This window comes from Ursus maritimus, unplaced genomic scaffold (assembly GCF_017311325.1).
Source record: "Ursus maritimus isolate PB19 unplaced genomic scaffold, ASM1731132v1 scaffold_3, whole genome shotgun sequence".
Classification (NCBI taxonomy): Eukaryota; Metazoa; Chordata; class Mammalia; order Carnivora; family Ursidae; genus Ursus; species Ursus maritimus.
Window position 1 is genome coordinate 15,213,614 of NW_024425563.1, and position 25,528 is coordinate 15,239,141.

At 35.4% G+C, this 25,528-nt stretch overlaps 1 protein-coding gene across 2 annotated transcripts in view; it reads right to left on the reverse strand.

The window, feature by feature from the left end:
* The window catches only part of TRIM24 (tripartite motif containing 24), a 92,858-nt gene that overhangs the window by 34,151 nt on the left and 33,179 nt on the right, over nucleotides 1–25,528 (reverse strand). For both annotated transcript variants that reach the window (XM_040643957.1, XM_040643956.1), the window contains exons 2-6: nucleotides 23,963–24,081; nucleotides 15,802–15,949; nucleotides 9,425–9,557; nucleotides 3,967–4,083; nucleotides 983–1,097 (exon numbers count right to left, since the gene is read on the reverse strand). In XM_040643957.1, coding sequence (XP_040499891.1) covers nucleotides 983–1,097; nucleotides 3,967–4,083; nucleotides 9,425–9,557; nucleotides 15,802–15,949; nucleotides 23,963–24,081 — 632 coding nt within the window. The remainder of the gene's footprint in view (nucleotides 1–982; nucleotides 1,098–3,966; nucleotides 4,084–9,424; nucleotides 9,558–15,801; nucleotides 15,950–23,962; nucleotides 24,082–25,528) is intronic.

Below are 25,528 nucleotides of genomic sequence, written 5' to 3' on the forward strand. Positions count from 1 at the left end.
GAAAAAAAAAAAAAGTCATAGAACCTTGAAAAAATAGTTCCTGTAAGTGAGGTTGCCTGGACAGAACACTTCTTCGCTAAGTAACTATCTGTTTCCAAAGAACAGAGAATTATTTTAGTCTTTGTTTCCTGTATGTCTGATAAACCATGGGAATGACCATGCTTTCCCAGGAGGGATAGGACTCTCTGACAAAGACCTTATAATTTTGTCAACTACAAAATAAAGAGTTTGAACTAAATTATTTCTAGGGGTGTTGTTTTTTTTCATCTTTGAACATTAGAATTCTTATTCTCTTCTCATTGTAAATTGCTGCTTTACTGTGAATTCTTTCTGCACCAATATACTAAAAGAATACTAAAATACCATGCAATTAATACTATATTAACATACCATGAAGAAGTTGTAACTTCCTATTACTTGGAGTCAAACACTGACTTTGGATCCTGACCTTCATGAGTGTAATAAAGCCCATGAAGACCATAATATCTTTCTTACTGTGGTGAGAAACAATTATCCTAAGTGTCTTGAGCATCCCTCGCTACATACTGCTTTCACAGTTAAGACTATAAAATGTTGAAAGCAGTAGGCACATCCTTTTACCTAATTTCTCATAAGGTTAAATGTGTATGTTTGAAAATGAAATACAGCTTTGTTATCGTTCTAAAAATTTTTGCTCAATTGTACGGCTTTGGGGACCCGAAGTTGTCACTTCAAAGAATCTAAAATGATTAATCTCTTCAACATTTACAGAGCTCCTTCTTCAAGCATGGCATTGTGCTTTGTGCTACCAAGCACACACTAAGCCATAAACTGTCAGGTACAGTGTAGAACCTGGCAAAAGAAAACCTGGGAACGGAGAAGTAGTACTGAGTCATAAACGGGAACAACTGTATGAAAAAGGCTAGGATTCCAAATTCAAAAATACATGAGAAAATACTGTATTAAATTGTTACAACATACTGTCCCATTAATAGTAACTTACCTCAAGCTGATGCAGTAGAGCTTTTCCTTTTTTATTTATTTCTACCATCAATGTAAATATAGCAACTTTAATATCCTGTTCCACCTGCTTTTGATTTTGATTTACTTCAATTATCCTGAAAATTAAATGAAAGGGGGAAAAATCTAAAATCTAAGGCAGAAGATTGTTTTATAATATTTAAAACTGATTTTTTTTAATGTCTAACTTAGGCCAAAATGTTTTCAACTCTTAAAAGCTCAGCTGTTTCTAAGGGTCTTTCAGTTTAAATTGACTTTCTTGAAGATGACATAGCAGAAATGTAATTCTTCTGAAAGACAGAGTCACTTAATTCAATCTTAAAATCAAAATGTATAAAATTGCAAGAGAATGAACACATTTTAAGAAAATATGGTTTGGAAAGATCATGATGAAAATCATCCAAGAAAATCAATACTTGGCCTAAAAGGATGGACCAAAAAAAAAAAAAAAAGATTTATAAATAAGAAAACCATGACTCTGAAAGTGTTCGATTGTATCCACTGTAACTAAGAAGTAGGAAAGTGTAAATGTGTCACCCTTAGTCATCTGAACTGCTACAGCATTCATTATATTTGCACAGAGGCAAAGAGAACAATAGTAGTTTGCTACTTTCAATAACACATTTGTCTTTAAATAAGCAGCTAAATACTACTTTATGTTTCATCAACCACCATGTATAGTTTCTCTTCTAAGAAAATGGAATGCTGTTTTTCATGGAGATTGAGATAGAAAATACATAGCATCACACCAGGCTATCTTACAGAAGCAGAAGAGGATAATGGGACACCCACTAAATATTTGAGATAAATTAAAAGTTTCATTTCTCCAGTCTGCTTCTCCAATAGTTACCCACTGAAACTTAAAACCAATAGGGCATAGATTTTATTCTCTGTTGCAAATTCTTTAAGGTGGTTAACTGCCACCAATATTGGCTATAAGATCAACTCAGACAGACCTGGGAAGCAAACAACCCCTTGAAACAAAACAAAATAAACCCTCCAAAACTAATTTAAATCCTCATGATAGTTGAACGTGATGAAAAACGGACAAGCAATGCTGTTTGCACATGCATAAAAATGAATTAATACCAAAGTAAGCCAGCCCAGTAAATGTAATCCTTTTATAGTCAGGTAGTCTATAGAGATTATGAGCAATTAGCACCTAATCCAGGGATTCTTTGAGTCTTACCACAATTCAAAAACCAAAATCTTCCCATTCAATAATGTAGGACTTTGTAAAAACAGCATAATTCACTAACAGAAAGGTAAAAAAAACAAATTTGGAGAATTCACACTACCTGATTTGAAGACTTACTATAAAAAGCCACAGTGATAAAGGAAGTGGGGGTACTGGCAAAAAAGAAAAACACAAGGGAACAGAACAGAGTTCAGAAGTAACCTTATACATATGTTGTCAACTGATTTTCTACAAAGGAACCAAGGCAATTGAATAGCAATATAGTCTTTTAAACAAAGGGTGTAGGACCAAATGGACATCCATATGTTACAAAAAAGTGAACTTTGGCTTATAGCTCACACAATATACATGAGAGAATAAGATAAAAGTCAAGAATACATTTTGTCAAGGGTGGATCTTTTACACAAATTTATTTTATAGTTGCTACCATTTGCCACTTAGATGGTAAACGCCTAGAACTATCTTTCTTCATCATTCCATAAATATCCTTTACAAATTTTCAACTACTCAGATAATAAACTTTAAACCCATCACTTACTCTATTTGGCAAAAATAGTATTGTGATTAGAATATGGTAAATGAAACAATACTTGGTTAATACAGTTATTATGTGAAAGAGAAAGGTAAAATGAAATGAGAGCTGATAAGAAGAAAAACAAAAGACACACAATAGAACTGTTATTATCACAGTGAATAAAAATGGGTATAATAATAATAATACCGAAGCATCAAGAAGAGGGTAAATTATGTATAAGAATATCTTTAAAAGAATTCAGTTAAACCAGGGAATTCCTTGGAAAAAATTCCCACTGTAGCCATGTTCCAAAATGACAAGTGTAACACATTATGATGATTGGTCTTAAGGAAGATGAACCACAAAAGACTTTTTCTCCTTGAGTAACATTCAAATCCCCTGTGAGGACTCTCTTATTCAGGCCCTTTCTAAAAAGCATGTCTTGATTTATTTAGGTAGTGATGGGTTTCTTTTGTATGCAAAACAACAAAAGAAGGGAGATATGGGATTTTGGGGATTTCATAGGTGTTTTAAAGGTTGTAAATGTCAGTGTGGGTTCCAAATGGGATAAAATAGTGCGGAGGCTAGACAAACTCCTTCTTTCATGTGGAGGTTAGTGGTTTACTCCCCTGATTACTGAATTATGAGATACGAGCCTTTGGACATTTAAGAGGACTCCTATGGAAAACAAAAAGTGTAACAAGTAATACGTAGAAACATATGTAAGTATTGTATCTGATAAGGAATAAAAGGTGTGTGAAACTGTTTAATGATCCCTGTCTCCTGGTGTCCTAAGATCTCCACTTTATTGCAGTTAAAAGATGACAGCCCAGAGAAGGCATCTCAAAATCTGCCAACATTTAAAAAAGCAATTATATCTATATAACCAAGTATTAAAGTATTTTACAATACAGGCAAAAATAGTTTTGTTTTTAAATCCTGACATTTCTTCAAAATTTGAAACACCAGATAATTATAAATTATCAATACCTGTCAGATAAACGAGACATTACTCAATGTAGTTTATTACCATAACAGTTTTGAAATTTCATGGCTGGAAAGAATGCTTTCCAGCCCAGTTTCCAGAAACCCAAAGCTTCTGGAGAAGTCTTATGAACTATGTGTTACTAGAGCCATCTACAGCTTACTTGGACCTATTTCACCATGAGCTAAGTAAAATGTCTGTTCTAAGAGTGAATATACTTAATATGTTATATAAAGATGATTTTTTATAACACCACAAATGTAAATTTACCTGTTTTGGATCTGATTTCCTGTGAATTTTATGTATTTTGTTTTTTCCATCAGTTTGGTGATTAGTGTATCTATGATCACTTTCTGATTCTGAAAAGCTTCTTCTATAAATTGGTATCTGGAAAGACAAGTGAACAAGCCAATTATTTCAAGCTAATATATCTAAAATGAGGAAAAGCCCCCACATAGAAACTATTTAAGATAACAAGATTATAAAAGACATAAATAATAATATTCCTTAAAAACAAACTCTAATATATCCCTATAAGGCAGGTTTTTCATGCTCTCAAAATTATCCCTAAGAGGGAGTCTTTACAGATATTATTCATGGATACTCTAAATTATTTTGGAAAATTGGGGAAGATACACATCTATCATTCATAGTTTTAGAGTCTTAGAGAGCTCACTTGGCTGACCTGGCAAAAAGTAATCACAGATATTTAAGTAGGTTTATTTACTATTTTGCAATTTCATAATTATGAGAGTTTGATGCTGTAAACATACATGTTAAAGATCACTTTTAAACATTAGGTAGTTGTGCCACAGAGGTCACAAATATATGCCTTTGGGAAAAATGGGAAGAGTAAGAAAAACTCTTGATATTATGCCTTGTATGCAATAAAGCTTCAAGCAACATAAAACACAGCACTTTAAAAAATTCAACTTGGGAGTCAACATGATAACCTCTGATGAACTATGTAGATAACTCCAGGGAAACAGTAATGTAGAAGATAACCAGTTTTATTAATTTTTCATAAAATGCAAAAAATACAGTATTTTACATAATAGGATTTAAAGTGTAAGCACACTTAAATCAGTATTATAAATAGGGTTGCCATCATTAGAAAAAAAGGGGAACACAGTTAATTCTGTTGGATTTCCTTAGTACATAATGCACTCCTTGGGATCCTGGTACAGTGTAACATTAAATGAAATGGTCAAAATGGTCATTGTTATCTTGTTCCTAAATTCAATCTAAAAACTTTTAATATTCCAGTTATGGTGTTTTCTAGTTCTTTTTATAGATAACCTTAATTAGGTTTAGGAAATTTCCTTTATTCCTTGTTTGCTAAGATCTTCTACCATGGGTGCATTTTTTTTTTTTAAACAAATGTTTGTTTCTGTCTATTGAAATCATCATGTGTTTTCCCTTCATTCTTTTAATATGAATTACATTAATGATTTTCAAATGTTAAATGAACTCTGAATACCTAAAACAAAGCCAACTTGGTTGCAATTATATTGTCCCAAAATCACAATACTACTGGATTTGGTTTCCTACTTTTATGTCTTAGAATTTTCATATTCATTTCATGGGTTAGACTAGTCTGCCATTTTCTATTTTCATTCCCCATAAAACAAGTTGGAGAGAATTCATTCTTTCATCATTCTCTGGACAAGGTTGTATGTATTTCAGGGTGTTATTTTTACCACACCTATGTTGATGCATCAATTAAGTCATCTGGGTCTGTAGTTTTCTTTGTGAGAAAGTTACAAATTATGGATTTACATTAAAGGCCTATTCTGATTTTCTAGCTTATCTTGTACTAGTTTGGTAAGTTTTATTTTCTAAGAATTATCCTCTTTCAAGTAAAAATTTTCAAATCTATTAAAGATATCCTTTTCATAATTTTAAATGCCTTTACAGATGTGTTGATGCCCCATTTTTGCTCCTGGTATCAGCTGGGTGGGCCTGCTCTCAGTCACTCATAAAGGAATTTGTCAATTTACTAGTCTTTGAATGATTTGATTTTTGACTTTACTTCATTAATGTCTGCACTTATCCTTATTATGTCCTTTTCCCCACTTACTTTGGGTTTAATATACTCATTTTTCTAATTTGAGATAAATGTTTAGTGCATTTACTTTTTATCCTTACTTTCTACTATACACATTTCATGATATGTATTTTCCTCTCATCATGGCCTTAACAATATATTTAGGACATTATTTCCACTATCATTCAGATAAAAATATTTTCTAATATCCACTGGGATTTCTTCTTTGATGCTTTATTTACATTTATTTCTCACTGCTTATTTTGAAATAATTTCCAAGTAAATCTGCAATGGTACAGAGATCTATACCTTTATACAGCTTAGTTTTTCAAATATTGACTCATCAAAGCTCTTCAACACCTTAATAATCAGTATGCATTTCCTAAACACCGGGTATTGTTATGCAACCACGGTATAATAATTAAATGTAAGAAAATGGACACTGAGATAATACTTTCACCTACTCTACACATCATATTCTAGTTACATCACTTGTTTCAGTCCATGTCCTTTAAATCACTTTTCCCCTTCTAGTCCAGGCTGCAGTATGGGATCATGCATTGCTGCATTTAGCTTTCATACGAATTTTATTTCCTCATTTTCAAATTTTTGGAGAATTTTCTCATCTATTATTATCTTCTAGATTTACTTGCATTGAGTTTATGCAAGACTTTATATGATTTTAACCCTCTGAAATTTAAGACTGCCCTGACATGTGGTCAATTAAATTTTTTCTTTTGATGTTTGAAAATAATATGTATTATTAGGTACAGTGTTCCTTAATATCCACACAGTCTTTGCTAATTAGGTTATTTGAATCTTACTGAAATATCCTGATTTTTTATTTGCTTATTTTGTCAATTATTGAAAAAAGTATGTTAAAATTTCCCATGGAAATTTTATGGATTTGTCTATTTGTTCTACGTTCTGTCATTTTTTGTTATACATTTTAAGCCTATGGGCGCGCATATGTGTGTGTGTGTGTGTGTGTGTGTGTGTGTATAAAACCGGTATATCTTTTAAATGAAGAGAGCCTTCTATTGTATAAAGTGTCCCTCTATCTCAAATCAGGCACTTCAATATAACACTTTGCCTTTGGTTAATGTTGTGTAGCGCATTTCCCCCCCATTATTCTTTCCATATGCTTAGGTTTTAGTTGTTCTTCTTATAAAAAGCAAATAGTAGATTTTCTACTCTCTTTCTTATCCAGGATGAAATCTTTTAATTTGGAACATTTTATCCATTTACACTTATTATAATTACAAATATACTTATAGATTTACAAAGTCCTTATTAAATTCCATCTGTTCTTTGTCTTTTTTGGCCTGTGTTTAGACTGATTAATTATTCCACTTCCCCTCTCTATTAACTCTGATAATCATAGACACTTTCACTATTCTTTTAGTGATTACTCTAGACATTACAAAATACAGATCTGGACTTACCATCTAATATTAATTTGTACTTTTTTACCCTCTTCAGTCTTAGAACATGAACTCCATATCCTCCTAACATGTTTGTTGTGTAATACACAAAACACACACATGACACACACCAATAAGACATTTTTGTTTCATAAGTCAACATTTATTTAGATTTACTCATACTTACCTTTTTAATTGCTCCTCATTCCACGATACATTAACAACCATTTCTCTTTTGCCTGAGGTATACTTTAGTGAGGGATTACTGGGGATATATTATCCTAGATTATTTTTTCTGAAAGCATCTTTCATTAATTTTCATTTTAAAAAATATTCACTGAGTATAAAATTTTAGTTTGTAATTATTTTCTTTTTGTACTTTAAAAATATTTATCCTGCCGGGGATTTATGGGCTTCCTAAATATGGGCTAGACATCTTTCTTCAGTATTACTACATTCTAAGCCATTATACTCTGTCCTTAAATGTTGCTTCCTTCCCATTTCCTCCATCTTCTCTCCTTCTTGGGCCCAAGTTACACCTTGTATTACTTCTTCTACTTTCCATCCTTCTGTTTACCATGCTTCATTCTGGGTATTTTCTCACTTTTCTCCTAGTTCATTAATTCTCATTTCCTGCTATGTCAAATCTGTTATGGCTACTAATGAGTTAATTTCAGTTATGGTAATTTTCAGTTCTGGATTTTCCATCTCATTCTTTTTTATAGTTTTCAGTTCCTTACCCAAATTTTCCATTTTGTCTCTTATCTTCAATATAGAAAGATGCAGCCCTAAGGGTCTTTTTATATCACTTGTTGTATCTGCTAGGTTTTGTTCACATTGTTTACATCTCCTAGAATACTCGTTTACTTCTAATCCTGTGTTGGACCATCTTGCAAAATTCATCACTGAATAAACCTAAGGGAGAAGATGATGTTTTCTCTCTTCTGAAAGGATTTACATTTGATTCTATCAGGTACACCTTGGGGCACCAGCAGTATGATTTCAATTTACTCCATCTCTGGGTGCTGAAAAAAATTGATGCTGAGGCTTCAGTCCCAGTCAGTAACTTTCTAGTAGCTAGTTCTTCTTTACTGTAATAGTGTAGACTTTCAGGATTCCAAATCAAGGCAAGGAGAAGCCTTCAACCCCTGTAACCCCTGAACTCCAGTCCCTACCTTCCCAGCCCTGTGGCCTATCAGAAGTGTTCCCCTATCTCCTGGTAAATGCCTCAAAGGGAAAAAAGTTCCTATCATTCTCTGTTCCCCCTCCAACCTGGTCTAGTAATTCTTTACTAATAAGCTCTAAAATTTTTTATCAATGACTTCTGTATTTTGTCCAGGTTTTCTGGTTATTGTCACTGGTATGGTTTGGTCTAAATTGACTAGCTACCATTACTGTGACCCTAGATAATTTTTTTTTTTTTTTTAGTTTTTATTTAAATTCCAGTTAGTTAACATACAGTAAAATAACATTAGTGTTAGGTGTACAATTTAGTGATTCAACACTTACATACAACACCCAGTGCTCATGACAACAAGGGCACACCTTAATCCCCATCACCTAATTAATCCATGCCCCCACCCATTTCTCCTCTGATAACCATCAGTTTGTGAGCCTAGACCATTAAGCAATTTTATTTGTATCAATCAGAATCTTACTATTTTAAATAAATCAGTGGTTGCTGACTCAAATACCTTTGGGAGGTCAGATTTAAAAATAAGCTTCGGTAGGAACTATGATGAATTGGGAAAGGTATGTCTCATTCTACAGAACACTAAAATGAATTCCACCTACAAGTGTATGGGGCCCACAGCCATACCAGGTTCCATTTTCTCAAAAACCCAAAGATCTGAATTTTTTTTCTTCATGTAAAATCTCATTTTACAAACAATAATTTGGCAACAAATAACATTTATTTTCAAACAGTGTGTAGGCCAGTGGTTCTCAACTCAGGGTGATTTTGTTCTGTAGGGCATTTGGCAACATCTGGAGACATTTTTGGTTGTCACAGCTGGGAGGATATTACTGGAATCTAGCGAATACAGGTTAAAGATGCAGCTAAACACCATACAATGAACCAGAAATGCCCCCCACAACTATTAATAGTGACCAAGTTGAAAAACCCTGGAACAAGCCAACATACTGCTGGCCAAACAAAACTTTATTTGCTGACTGCCATTTGGCTGGGGTGCCAGCAGTTCTCTATTCCTCAAAAAGCTTATTATAAATGTAAGTATATAATTAAAGATGGCAGTACCTATGCTCTTTATGCTCTAATAACTGGCAGTCCCGGCATGTCAGTTTATCACATGTTTCACAGTAAAGCTTCAGCTGCTCCTTCTTATGAAAAGGACAAAACACTGGTCGCTGACTGGTCACACCAACTGCCTCTGTAGAAACAATGGGAGGCAAAAAGAGGAAAATTAATGTAATTGAATACTACATAATTATTCATTTTAATTTGAATCCATTAAGATATAAAAGAGCTGTAAACAGTTTCTGACACCATCACTACTACTACGATTTATATTTATTAAAATAGCATTGGATGGTGACAGATGGTCACTACCTTGTGGTAAGCATAGCATAATATACAGACTTGTCAAATCACTATGTTGTACACCTGAAACTTATGTAACACTGTGTGTCAATTATACTTCAATTAAAAAAAAGAAAAAAAAATATTAAGTATTCTCAGCACTTTAGAAGGAAAAGATAAATAAGCTTTTCTTCCAGAAATTCAAATTAACTCAGGAGAAAAACAAAGTATATAGTTAAAAATATGCTTTATGGAATTAAAAAGTCTTAAGAAAATAGCCCAGGTAAGTGAGTGTGAGCCGACTGGATGCCTTCTACTCCAAATATGGGAGGAGAATGTTTTAAATGGAATTCAGAAAATCTAATAAAAATGTATAAACAGTGTGATGAAAAAGTTATTTTCCCACTTTTGTAAAAATCCTTACAGAGGGTACCCATTAACACAGAAATAATCATGAAGTTTTCACTATATACTATAGTCCTCCATGTAACTTCTTTTCAATTTTCTTTCTTTCCTGAGAGAGCACGCAAGTGGGGGTGGGGGCACGGGGAGAGGGAGAGAGAGAATCTCAAGCAGGCTCCATGCCCAGCATGGAAAAGGACAGGGGGCTGGATCTCACGACCTGAGACCACAACCTGAGCTGAAATCAAGAGTCCATGCTTAACTGACTAAGCCACCCAGATGCCCCAGCCATATAACTTAATAGCTATCCAGAGTGACAATAAAACTGAGCAATGCTTATGTTATAATGTTAAATAAAAACAAATCAGAATACAAGTAATTATAATGATTGATTAAACAGTAAACATCAGTTACTTAACTAATAATCAAAGGTAAAATCCAAACATTTCAGAAATAATTCCACTTCCAGCAATAACCACTATTAATAACCTGGCATGTGTTCTGGTTGTTTTCCTATGTATATAATTACATACATTAGTAGGTACTTTGTTTTATAAAATTGAAAAAACGGCATTACACACACTGTCTGGTAAGATTTCTTCACTTAACTCTTAGATACCTTTCTTATTTTAGTTTGAGAGAGCACGCACACCTGTGCATGCTCACACATGTGAGCAGGGGGACAGGCAGAGGGAAAGAAAGAATCTCAAGCCCACTGCAGGCTGAGTGTTGGAGCCAGATGTGGGGCTCAATCTCACGACCCTGAGATCGTGACCTGAGCCCTGAAATCAATCGGGGCTCAAATCAAATTACCGACTGAGCCACCCAGGTGCCCCTATTAGATACCTTTCTGTGCTAGTAAATATATCAACTTATTTGTTAACTGCATAGTATTTCATCCAGTGAATATAACCCCTGCAGTGGATATCTGAATGTTTCTCATCTTTCAATATTGTATGATAATGCTGAAATAAACATAGGAAATGTATAAGACATTGAATGTTTCCAAAGATAAATTCCTAGTAGAAGAATTGTTGGGTCAAAGGGTGATTTATACAAATATAAGTACATGATCTTCCAAAAAAACCTGTACCCATTTGTACTCTTACCACTGTAGAGTGGCTATTACCTACATTACTAACAGTGTTTGGTCAGTGTTTTTAATCTTTGCCGACATCATAGAAAAAAAAATTTCACTATCTTTGGACATATTTCTTTAATAACTGAGACAGAAAACTTTTCACATTCATCAACCATTTGTATTTCTTTTAAGAACTGTCTGTTCATAACCTTTGCCATTTTTCCATCTAATTGTCTTTCTTACCAATTTGTAGACACATTTGATATATTGCTTGCCAAAGATTTTAGAAATATTTTCTCCAGTCTGACTTAGTTTATGGTATTTTTCCAAGAAGATCCTTAAAACATTTCATAGAAAAATTAATCTGTTTTTATTTTTTATGGCTTTAGTTTTGGAGAACTGCTTCTAGAAAAGCTTTTTCCTAATTATAAAAATGTTTACTTTTTTCTCTTACAGTGAAATTTTATGGTTTCGTTTTTGAATATAAATTTTGTATTTATCTGACATTTCATACACAGTTGACCCTTGAACAACATGGGTTTTAAGTGCAGGGTCCACTTACACATGGATTTTTCTTGATAAATACAGTACAGTTACTGTAAATGTATTTTCTCTTCCTTATGGCTTTCCTAACAATTTCTTTTCTCTAGCTTTCTTTGTAAGAACACAGTATACAATACACACACACACCCACACACACTTCTTACAAAATGTGTTTTGGGGCACCTGAATGGCTCAGTTGATTGAGCATCTGACTTCAAATCAGATCATGATCTCAGGGTCCTGGGATCGAGCCCTGAGTTGAGCTCCCTGCTCAGCGGAGCGTCTGCTTGTCCCTCTGCCCTTCTCGTTTGTGAGCACATGCGTGTGTATGAGCACTCGCACTCTCCCCCCCCTCCCAAATAAATCAATAAAATTTTTTTTTGAAGTGTGTTAATTGTTACCAGTAAGGTTTCTGGTCAATAGGAGGCTACCAGTAGTAGTTGTTAAGTTTTGGGGAGTCAAAGATTTTCGTGGATTTTCAACTTTGCAGGGGTCAGCACCCCTAAGCCTCATGTTATTCAAGGGTTAGTTGTACCATCAGTATTTACAAAACCTTACATGTATGCCAGCACACAGAATGAGTTCACAGACTCACATTTTCTGATCATAATAAAACTATGAAGTTGAAACAGGAAACAAAAAAATCCAAGCAATGGGAACATTTTCCTTTCTCCTTTTAATGAATTCTTGGGTTCATAATAACCACACTGTTAAGCAACTTGCTTTTTGCATTTAATATACATCAGGGCCTTCTTTCCATATCATTATTTATAACTACCAAAGTAGAAAATAACAAATGTAAAAATTCGTAAATCTTCAACTGCATGGTAACCAAAAATGCAGAATAGAATTTTTTTTTTTAATTAAGTAGATTCCACACCCAACGTGGGGCTTCAACTCATGATCCTGAGATCAAGAGCCGCATGCTCTACCCACTGAACCAGTCAGGCGGCCCCATATATGCAGAATATTTAACAAATAGTAGAAATCTAAGTGGTACATTATATTAAGCTTTAAACACTTATAATTCTACAAAAGATAAAAATAAATAACAATTATTTATATTAAAGAAGTTAGTAACAGAACTTTAAAATTAGGGTAAGCTGGGAGAAATAAAAGTTCAAATAATGAACTAAAAATATATAAAGGATAATTAGATAAATAAATTTCAGAGCTGTTTCTGTGGATAACAACAAAAGATAACCTATCTAGCCAGATCAAAAAGCAGGAAAAAATGCATAAAATCATAAAAAAGAAGGAAAATAACTAGAGAGAATTAGCAATATAGTAAAAGACCACTAAAAGCACATCAAGGCCAAACGCAATTAATTCTAGCAATGCAAAAATGGCTCAGTATTAGTAACGTGAATATTCTCACAGCTCCCCTGTACCCTTCTCCTTGATGTGCATGTCATCTAGGAATCACAGTACATAGAGTGACCATACATCTTTAGTTGGCTTAGGACATTCTGGGTTTGTGCTCTTCAACAATAACTACAAAGCTTCTGATTAAGGTAATTAGAATATCATATCATCCATTTATAGACTTCCTTTACTTATCCAAGAATTTAGATCCTGACTCAGTCATCCTCCTAGTCTTCAGTGTCACCATCACTCTGGATGATTTAGAAGTCCAAATAGATTAACACATAAAAACAAGGCTTGCAGACTTTTTCATCTCCAGAGACCTATACGCCATTTTAGCTCCTCACATCATGGTCCCACCCTATTTTTTTTTTTTTTTAAAGATTTTATTTATTTATTCGACAGAGATAGAGACAGCCAGCGAGAGAGGGAATATAATCAGGGGGAGTGGGAGAGGAAGAAGCAGGCTCATAGCGGAGGAGCCTGACGTGGGGCTCGATCCCATAACGCCGGGATCACGCCCTGAGCCGAAGGCAGACGCTTAACCGCTGTGCCACCCAGGCGCCCCCCACCCTAGTTTTGATCATCCATAACTGTTCCATTTCTCTAATCATAAATTCAAACATCCACTCTAATAACTTCTACTTTCGAACCTTCCAATTCTTAACTATTCTCACTGTGCCTCAATAATCTCTAGGTTCCTAACAATTTCTTTCACTCTATCAAATGACACTATCAACTTCATTTCCTTTATACAGTTAAAAAAAAAAACAACCCTTCATTTTAGTATATGCCATTATTTGTACATCTCACTCTACTGAACTTCTGCAATGCCTATGCAGCTGAACCCCAACCCTAAACAAGTTCAATTCTTCTCTATACCCACACGCACACTGCTGAGCCCCGATGGAGGAAGTTTTATTTTTATTTATTTATACTTTCTAAAGATTTTATTTATTTATTCATGAGAGACACAGAGAGAGGCAGAGGGAGAAGCAGGCTCCCCACGGAGCAGGGAGCCGGACATAGGACTAGGGTCCCGGGATCACGACCTAATCTGAAGGCAGACACTTAACCGACTGAGCCACCTTGGCGCTCCACGATGGAGGAAGTTTTAAGGCCTATACATCAAATGTAACCTGGATGCTACCAAACAATGTGTTTCTGAAGCTGGAGCTCTCTTTTACCGGAGTTATTTCAAGTATCCCACACATACCTGACCTTTTCATCCTATTTCCTCTGTTCTCTTTCTCAATAGATAACTGAATTCACAAAAACAGGGAAGTCTTTCTAGCACCATCTATTCAATTTATCTGAATCTGTACCTGGCCTCTACTCTTTTGTCTTTTCCCCGTTAGTGTCCTCAGAAATTATATCCCCCTTTCCTGTGTCACCAGACTCCTAGCCTCATCTCTTACTCCTCCTCCTCCTCCTGAATCTTACTCTCCAGCTACATTCAACTGTCTCCCTCTGGAAATTTGGATAAGTAACTTCAGTTTTCCCCAGCCCTCTCCTTCCTGTGATGAACTTCTATTCCTTCTTCAAGCCCCAGATTTGGCCTCCAACTTAAATCCCCAAATCTGAGTTTGGTGCTTCTTTCATGTGCCCCCATAGAACTTAGGAGGCCAAACTGATTGCTCATTTGTTCGTAGTCTTCATCATACTTATAACTTCTGTGGGGCAAAAGTATCTGTTTGATTCACTTTACATCTCTAATGCATAGCAAAGTTCCTGGAATATTGAATAGACATACAAACACTGGTTGACTTGAATTAAAAGCAATAAAATAATTTTTAAAAATATATTTAATGAGCCATAAAAACAAATGAAGTCTGATAAATGCTACAACATGGATAAACCCTGAAAATACTGTGATAAGTGAAATAAGCCAGACACCAAACGACAAAGCTATATGATTCCACTTGCAGAAGTAAGCAAATTCGTAAAGACAAGTAGTAGATTGTAAGTTCACAGGGGCAGAGGAAAGAAGGGAATAAGCATTATTATTTACTGGGGATTGTTTCTTTCTGGGATGATGAAAAAACTTTGGAAACAGACGTGATGGCTGCATAACACTGTGAATGCCATTAATGCACCGTACACTAACAAACTGCATGTAATGTAATGCAGTGTACCTTAATGAACTGTACACTTAAAAACGGTTTAAATGGCAAGTTTCAAGCTACATATATTTTACTACAATAAAAGAATACATTAGTAAACTTTACTTTATAAGCAACACAATAATAAAAACTGAGAAACCATATATTACATAAAAAGAAGAGCTTCTTTAGTTATCTACCTATCAAATACCATGAACCAGGTTTACCACAACAGTATCAGAGGGGAAAGAGTTACAAAACTTTTGTTAAGCCCACCTCTTGTCACACCTCAGAAATAAGAGAAGTGATGAGAGAAGATAAGTTTAAAAAGTAACTCTTTTTTTCATTTGCTATACATTTACACCAAATTAAAGCATTTACAGGAAGGGGGGTTGGGAGTATATCAGGCAGAAAGATTCTGTATCTATTCATATTTAACAACATTTTTAAGTCTTCAAATTTCAATTACAATACAGACCTCCTTATATTAAAAAACAAGAGTATATTTAATGCTTACAAGTGCATCAAAACAAAGTCAGTACAGGAAGGGAGAAAAGAGTGGGAAGGATAGAGACAAAAAGAGATTAAAACCAATTTATTACCTGGAGATACTTCCTCCTTCTGTCTCACAGTGTGGTCTTTTGTGAACTTCACTCTTTGATGAGCTCTGATGCATGTCTTACAGAGCCACTCAACACATTCTACACAAAACCCATTAGCTTCTGCGTTGTCCTCACAGCTTGTACACACCTGATAAGAGAAACATGTCACATCAAGTTTTAAGAAAAATGAAAAGCTGGGCAAACAACTAGTCATATAAAAATGATATATACCAATCAAACTTGCCTCTATCAGTTATCTTAACAGTTTTTGTAAATTTAAACTGACATGTTTTAAATTATAAACATATAAAATGGAAATATGGCATTGTCCTTCATTCATATATCAAATACTCCAGGCACTATGCTAAGTGCTGAGGATTTACCAACGTGGAAAAGCAAACATGGTTCCTGCCCTTACTAATACCAAATCTCATAGATGGGAGTGTGGGTTCCTATCCCCATTGCCCACTTATTAGCTAGGTAGTCTTGGGCAGGTTACTTAGAATGCTCATCTTTAAAGTGAGCTTAGTAAAAGATTTTATTGAGTAGTGCTGAGATTAAACTTGAGACACGCAAACATTACTGGAACAATCACACCAATATATAATTACAAACTAGAAGTGCCATAAAGGAAAAGTATGAGAAGCTATAAAAGCACATGATAGGGGAAACTGATCTCATTTTAGTGGGGTTGGAGTGTTGAAGAAAGTGAGAGATGACCCAGGCAAGGCTTTCTCTAAGGAGATCATATTAACACTAAGATACGCAAGTTGAATCATCAATTACTGATGAAAAGACTTGTAGGCAGAGAGAACAGCATGTACAAAAGCCCCTGGCAAGAAGAGTACAGCAGGTTCAAAGAACTGACAGAAAGTATGACTGAAGTGCAGAGATCAAGGGAAGACTGGCAAGAGAAGCAGCTAGGGGCAAGGCAGGCAGAGGGGCCGGATCAAGCAAGATCACATGGCATTTTGGTCCTTGTCTGAAGAAGTCTTCTACAAGCTTTTAAGTAAGTGTCATGGCCAGACTTGCAATTTTAAAAATCACTGTCACTGTAATACACGGAACAGATCATAAAAGGGGTAAGTGCTTTCAGTAGAGACAAGTAAGAGGCTTTTTCAGTGGTTTAGGTGGAAGTGGGCATGAATGAGGAAGATTGATGGTAAAACTGGTTCAGAGGATGAACTGGATATGGGAGGTGAAGAAGAGATAGCTCCTTTGTTTCCAGCTTGGGTAACTGTGTAGAGGGTGGCACTACTCTCTGAGAAAAGGTATTAAAGGTACATATAAGCAATCCTCGTGTTATCTTTTTTAACATGGGGGGAAAAATTCCCCCTCAGTTAGTGCTTTACATTGGCCAAATTCCAAATACCCGGATAACGTTTTCATTAGTTCAAACCAGCCTTTTCTCAGCTCTTACCATCTTTTACCTTTCTAACATGATTGACTCCTACTTCCTAGAAATCATTTGGATTCCTTGATACCTCCAGATCCTCTTATCCCCGAATGCCCTCTGGATCCCACCCCACTCTTCCTTCTCCAATTCTGTACATTCTTGTTAGATCTGGGGACTGTCTCATCCATCCTCCCTTAGCTTCAACTATCCTGTCTTTAAGGATGTCTCCAAAAATTTAATCTCCACACTATGCTACAAGAAGGAATGAGGGATCTATAGTATATGAAGTAAAATAAAAAAAAGAAGTGGAAAAGCGTATCATGCTACTGCTCTTCTAAGAAACATGGGAATGGGTAAAATATCATTTGCTAATATTTTTTAAATAACTATATGTAAAATATATGTAAAATATTTTAAATGGAAAAATAAAGGAAAGTAAATGGTTACCTATAGGGTAGAGAAGAAATAAGGTATATGGGTAGATTAAACAGTGATAGAAGTTTGAGTTCTCTCAATACACTGGTTTTACAGATTTTACTTTAGAACTATAGGAATATTTTATACGTAGTCCTACAAATTTAAAAAATTAAATCCCTAAAAACCAAAAGCAAATGAAACAAATGAATCTGCCTATCAAGTGGGTGGCTGAACTATTCAGAGAATTATTTATTTCAAGTAACTTTAAAATATTACAGTGTATGTTAACTAAACGGGATTTAAATAAAAACTTGAAAAAAATTGTGATTTGATTGACTATCTCCAGTGCATACATGCAGTAATTGCTGTCTTCCTTGCTTTCTATTTTGACAGAAACAGCTCTATAATTTCTACTTTCAGCACCAACTCTATTCTCCCATACTCTTGCTCTGCAAACCATATTTATGCTTTATGAGCTGGATCCACATTAGGTTCTAGCAACAGATGGTGCTGGAGGGAGACTGCAGCGCCAGAGAGAGAAGGCACTTCATCATCTTAGCTGTCTATTATTGCTCGCATTCTCTGTGAACATCACGCCAATCGATGTTACTTCACCCCGGCGGCGGCAGCTCGTTTCCACAGCAGCACTTAGCTCTAGCTGGCAGTTTTTCCAGTCCTCGTGGAATCAGCTTTGGAGATACTGACCCCACAGGCCTACTCGCGCTCCTGAGGTCTGCGATCCCAAGGCCAAACACTCAGACAGCAACATGGGACAAGAGCACTGCCTCTTCAGATGTCTGAACTGATGTTCCACAAGACCCTTCCTCTAACTTTGACTAACTCCGACCTTTTCTCTTTGTTCTCTGAGCTGCTTCTTTATAGTTGCTATGTCTATGATACTTTAAGTATTTTTTATTTATCTTTTCAGTAAACAAGTTTATATCTAGTTAACAATTCTTAATTTTAAGATGGCTCCTGATTATACCAAAACCAAGACAATAGACCCTATAACATAATTATATGTATTTGGAGAAAATAATTATGTCAATGTAATTAAGAACCAAGATTTCCAATGTCAGATAAGTGAGATAAACATAAAATCAAAAACGTAAAACCTACAAATCTAAATTAGACTTATAAATATCAATATATACTTGTGGTATATTTGTATTTCCTTCCTAAAGAGTTGCAGCTTGTATATTTTGAACAATTAGGTACCCGTTACCCGTTACCTCACACAATGGTGAGGATAAAACGGAAGCACATTTTATCTTTGGAGAGTGCACTATTGAGCCAAATGAAATCTATTTCTCTTAAGGTCTTCTAGTTACAGGAATCCTAGAGATAGATCTTATATCCTCCCTCAGCAACTTCTCATGAGCGTCGTATTAGATTGTCAGTTTGCTTAAGGGTGGAATACATTCATATTTAGTAATCACAGACTTTATCCCCTCTGCTGAATTTGAATTTTAAGCAGATCCATGACTCTCCTGATAATTGAGCAGTCTTGGTGCTGTTCAAATGACAGAGCTGGGAAGGGAAATGGGGAGCCTTCTGTGATCCTCGGCAGGGTCAAGGTAGAACCTCAAAGACTGCCTGCACTGGAGATGACCCTGGTCATCTTATGGGACAACCCAAAAGGCATGGCTACAACCCTAATTTCTCACATACTCTGTGGGACACCAGGTCAAACTATTCATCAATTCTGCGGAAATACAACACCAACAAAAACATGATAGTTGGACATTTGGTATCATATAGAATACCTAGCTATACACTGAATTTTTATGCTATCATCTGGTGGTTTTGGCACTAGCGGGATGCAGTTTCAGGTTTTTTTGGTGTAGAGAATAGACACTTGCTGTCAGCTTCTGGGGTCATTTCTCACATTTTTGCTCCAGAAATTTGTTCACTTGGTAAATACATTTTGACCACTAATACTAAATTTGGTTGCTTTTCTTTTAAAAATTTGCACCCATTACTTTTCTAAAATCCTAGCCTTCTTAAAAACACTAGTTTCCTTGGGGCGCCTGGGTGGCTCAGTCATTAAGCGTCTGCCTTCAGCTCAGGGAGTGACCCCAGAGTCTTGGGATCGAGCCCCGCATAGGGCTCCTCCGCTGGGAGCCTGCTTGCTTCTTCCTCTCCCACTCCCCCTGCTTGTGTTCCCTCTCTCGCTGGCTGCCTCTCTCTCTGTCAAATAAATAAATAAAATCTTACAAAAAAAAAAAAAAAGACTCTTTAAAACAAAACAAAACACTAGTTTCCTTAGTAAGATTAACAGTTCTCTATCACCTAACACTTACTTTGTATTCTGCTTATCTTTTTCCCTGACACTTAAAATAAAGATTTCAGAGACTCTCTCTATTGTAGTTCCTTAAAATTCCATGTGTTTGAGGTTGATGAACTTAATAAAAAGATGCCTTAGAGAGGATCCTTGCCTGTGCCCCAAGAGACACTATGTGGCCTAAATTCAAGACCAAGCCAGATGGACTTGTTTATTCTTTTTTATTCAAGTGTAATTAACATAGTGTTATATTAGTTTCAGATGTACAATTTTGTGATTCAAAAATTCTATACATCACGAAGTGTTCAACACGGTAAGTTCAGTCACTCTCTTTTTCCAATAAAAAGTGTTTGCTAAATCATTCTCCTGCAAGGCCTAGAAAAATGACCAACCCAATGGTGATGAGAGTATCCCTAAGCACCCATACTGTGGTCTCCAGAGGCCATTTCCGACTATAAGGAACCAAAACCTCTAGAGTATGTCAAAACAGAAAGCAGGGGAGACAAGCAGTGACTACTGTGATTGTATCAGAATGACTCAGGAATCAATGTGAAGCTTCCGTTGCCAAGACGGCACAACTGGAACATCAATAACAACTACTATAACACATTTTATGTTAAAAATCCTTGAATTCATAATGACACTCACACAAACACACCACTCATTAGTCAACCTCTGAAGAATGCTAAAAGAGTAAGTTACTACTCTAAAAATTAGCAACGGAGGGAAAAGAATCAAGTGTTTAACCCACCTTCCTTTTATAACCAAAGAATAAATGAAGGAAGCCTTCTGTTTCTCTTCCAGTTAAAAAATATAGGGGCATGAGATAATAAGAAGTCATACTTTTCTAAGGCCGTAATATAATATGGGATAATGGGAGCGATTATTAATGGCCACTGACATCAAGAAAAAGAAAGACAACCAAACTCCTATGCCTCCTGACTGAAGTACACACAGACATCTGGATAAAAGTATTCTCACATCCCCTCACCCAACAGAACCTGAAACTACATCAGCCTCTACATTTTTATTGTCAGTGTACACAAAATACAGGAGATAGAGAAGCATGTGAAATGACTTTACGAAGATGGTCAGCAAAAGGCAGAATAAGGCTAACTCTATAGGACTAACACGTCATTTATCTAACAAATACGTAAAAAAGGGAGGAAAAAGAAAGCTAGTGAAGTGAAGGGGTAATGTGAGATTAATTAAAAGATAGGGTTGAGATAAATCAACCAAATGCGCTGTGTAGGCCTTACTGGATCCTTACAGAAACAAACCAGTTTTAAAAAAAGAAACCACAACAATTAGAGACATTATCACTGGATGTTTGATGATGATACTATAAATTTCTTTTTCATATGAAATTAATATGGTGGTTACATTTATTTAAAAAATCATTTTTCCATAGAAATACTGAAAGATTTATGGATTAGATGATATAATGCCTGGGAATAACTTCAACATAATATAGGCTGTGTGTGGGGGGGTGTCAGGTTAAACATAAAATGAGTCAATGACTACTAAGCTAGGTAATGTGTACATGGAAGTCTGTTATGTGAAACTGTCCCTTCTCTTGGTAATGCTTAAAATTATCTGTAACAAAAAGTTTTTAAAACTTTATCTTCAGCTATAAACCATCCTCAGAGCTCCAGTCTGACCACAGACGACATTACCTTAGTCTTATAGACAAACTCAATCACATTCAAAACCAATTCTCTATCTACTTCCCTGCCCCCTTTGTCTCTGTGAAAAACACCACCATCCTGGTAGTGAGGTCCCTCTCACCTCCACATCCAATCAGGTGTATCAAGCCCTGTGTGGCCTGTAACTTCCCCCCTTCCTTTTCTTATTGTTGCTACCAGGCTAGTTCAGCTCTCAATACCTCTTGCCTTGTGCTTCTTTTATCCCACATTATCACCTCTCCTGCCTTCATTCCCAAAATAACCAAGTACCCTATTCCTGAACCAGGTTTAACAACCTCCCTTTCCTCACTTATCTAAAATGAAGATGTCAATTTGGACTATCTCTAGTTTAACTGATTATAACTTCTTCCTATTATATTTTGTGACAAAAACAGAGTAGACAAACTTACAAAAACTAATTGATTATATAGAGGGATAAAACAGCCTCTTAAATTTGTCCTTTAGATTAGAATCCCTTCAACACTCATCTCTTATCACCATCGATTCATATGACGATCATAACTCCACCCTGTTGATTATTTATGCTGCTTTGCTTTTGAATTTTCTGGATTGAGCTGTCACATGCACTACTAGAGTTCATCCGATGAAGCATAATTGGTGAGTAATATGACTAACAAAATTTATCTAGTATAACACATATGAAGCAAAGTGACATGACACTTTGGAATTCTAGACAAAACAATCATTGGTATTCACAGGGGAACTTTCAGAGTTGTTAAGTACTTGACACTGTAGCTCACATAAATAATTACATTTCCATGCTTTAAAGCTGGTTTCACAACAATTAGAAAGCTTATTCCCTGCACCAAGCCCTCTTTTGGCCTTTGATGAACTGTGGATACTTTCGAAACAAAAGGGGTATTTATTTATTTTTATTATAATAATATTTTTTATTATGTTAGTCACCATACAGTACATCCCCAGTTTCCGATGTAAAGTTCGATGATTCATTAGTTGCGTATAACACCCAGTGCACCATGCAATACGTGCCCTCCTTACTACCCATCACCAGCTTATCCCATTCCCCCACCCCCCTCCCCTCTGAAGCCTAGTTTGGGGTATTTAAAAAAAAAATTTTTTTTTTTTTTTAAGAGAGAAAGAGAGGAAGTGCATGTGTGCACAATGGAAAGGGGGAAGGGCAGACGGAGAGGGAGAGAGAGAATTCCAAGGAGGCTCCATGCCCATAATGGGGCTCAATCACACAACCCTGAGATCATGACCAGAGCCGAAATAAAGAGTTGACTGCCTAAACAAACTGAGCTACCCAGATGCCCCCAAAAGGGATATATTAGTTAGTAATGGTTATATTCATTTTAAGTGAACCCTAAATTCCCATAGCTCCCCCAAGAAACAAAAAGCTGAAAATGAAAAGTACAGAAACTTAGCTGTATGATTACTGAAGTGTCCTAAACATTACTTTTTCTATTTTTACATTTTAGATTAATAATCATTTTTTCCATTGTCAGATTCTGTTCCTTCGCAGATCTTATGTTCCAAATTTAAGGAAATGCCTGCAGAAATTATCAATGAATCACGATTCAAAAGTAGACTACAGAATTAATCATAGCTCACCTCCACCAAAGTACTACAATTTACCCACCACCAACCAGACATTTAGATTTAAAGGGCCCATAGAAATGTTCTACATGTGGGTTATGGAAGTGGGGAAAAAAGAAAAATAACACTGGGTCTCTAAATCCAACACCCTGGACAATGTTACCAAATGAGGCTTTCAAAGAAATACGATGCAGAAAAGAAGACATTCTTAAAATGTAGAAATCATACTGATCAAAGACATGGAATTTTTCATATGTATCATTACAGAGTTCATCATTAAAACAGAAAAAAATGAAAAAGGTGGGGCTTGAAATAAAAAAATGTAATTGTCAATACACAGTAAAGTTACAAAAAATGAAATACTGTCAAATATAGAATAATGGTTTTCTCAGAAGGGACAGGGAAGGTGGTGGGGGTACAAGGCTGCTGAACTGGCACTGTTTTATTCATTGCTCTTACCTTTTAAAATATTATATAATTTGATAGACATAATGGTCAATGTCAGACACTTTTTTTTTTTTTTTAAAGATTTTATTTATTTGACAGAGAGAGAGACAGCCAGCGAGAGAGGGAACACAAGCAGGGGGAGTGGGAGAGGAAGAAGCAGGCTCATAGCGGAAGAGCCTGATGTGGGGCTCGATCCCATAACGCTGGGATCACACCCTGAGCTGAAGGCAGACGCTTAACCGCTGTGCCACCCAGGCGCCCCATTGTCAGACACTTTTTATTTTAGTCTGTCAGCAATTCAGGCTGCCTCGTTAAGAGGAGGCAAAACATTTAAGACTTAAGTAGTACACTTACCTGATTAGACTTTTCTACTGTACTGCTGGGAACCTCAGTAGTGTCCTTCACAAAAAAATTATCTATGATGTGTCTCTCTGCACATTCTTGGCTGCAAACTGGACATCGAATGACTCCAACTGGGAAAAACAAAATTGTGTTCTAAGTTTTTTTGGTTTGCACAGCATAATGATTTGATTGTATATAACTGCAAAATGATCACCACAGTAAGTTCTATTAACATCTGTCACCATGCACAGTTACAAAAGTTTTCTTCTTGTGGTAAGAGTTTTCAAGATCCACTTCTTTCAAATATGCAATATGGCATTAACTACAGCCACCACGCTGTACATTACAACCCAATGACTTATTCATTTTACAACTGGAAAATTGTACCTTTTGACCCTCTTCATACCCACCGATGACCCTTTACACCTCAGGCAACCACCAATTTGTTCTCTATATCCATGAGCTCTCATTCTAAGTTTTAATACAAATATATTAAGCACTAAACGAGCACATGTCATTCAAACTGTAACTGGGTCCTTTTACAATGCCCACTCTCTTCAAAGTCATATCTGCTGTTACTTAACACAAAGCAATTCAGTTTATATACATACATGGATTATATGTACGCATGTATATACACATATATATATATCCCACACCTAGTTTATTTAATAATAAAGAAAACTTCATTATTTTAAATGAGAGGCCCCTCCAATAACCCCATGGATGCGGTTTTCAAAATCCCACATGGAAATTTTTTTAAAAATAGAGACTTCCGGTTTTCTCTGGACCTATAGAACCAGGATTTCTGAAAGGGGAGTACAAACATACTCATTTTGCTTAAAATCTCCACGGGAGATTAAGAAACACTATTGTGTTTCCTTTAACAAGTGCAAATATATTCCTTTGGGGGGAGAAAAGAATAATATTCTATAGTGCTTGGTAAAACAGTAAGTAATAACTATGAATGAATCTAAATTTTTTATTAAAATTTTAAAAATCTAATATTCACTTGATGCTATAATTTGTACCAAGGAGACTGCGATAAGATTCCCAGGTACACTTTTTGTAAAATGAAATGCGTAAGAATGAATATAAAGTAGTCCAAAGGTCAATTTCATTTGTATATACAAGCAATAAATTTTTTAAATTAAAGAACCCATTTTACAATAGCAACAAAAATATACTAAGCACTCAAATATAATTGTTTTAAATATATAAGGCCATTTTGGAGAAAAATGTTAAGCTATATTTAGAAATATTAAAATATATCTAAGTAAAGAAAAATCATGTTCATGATGGTAAAGATATCAATTCTCCCCAAATATATCTATAGATTCAATGCAATTTTAATAATCCCAACAGGAGTTTCAATAGAATTATGACAAGCTGGGGGGGATATGCCTACCCAGTAAAGGAGTTATTCCAAAGCTATAGTAATTAAAATGGTGTGAAATTTATATAAGGATAAAAAAAAGTGGAACAGAATACACATACCAGAAACAGGCTCACATATAAGTATATTTTATACATGATAGATGTGGCAATAGAGATCAATGGGAAAAGGGATGAACTTTT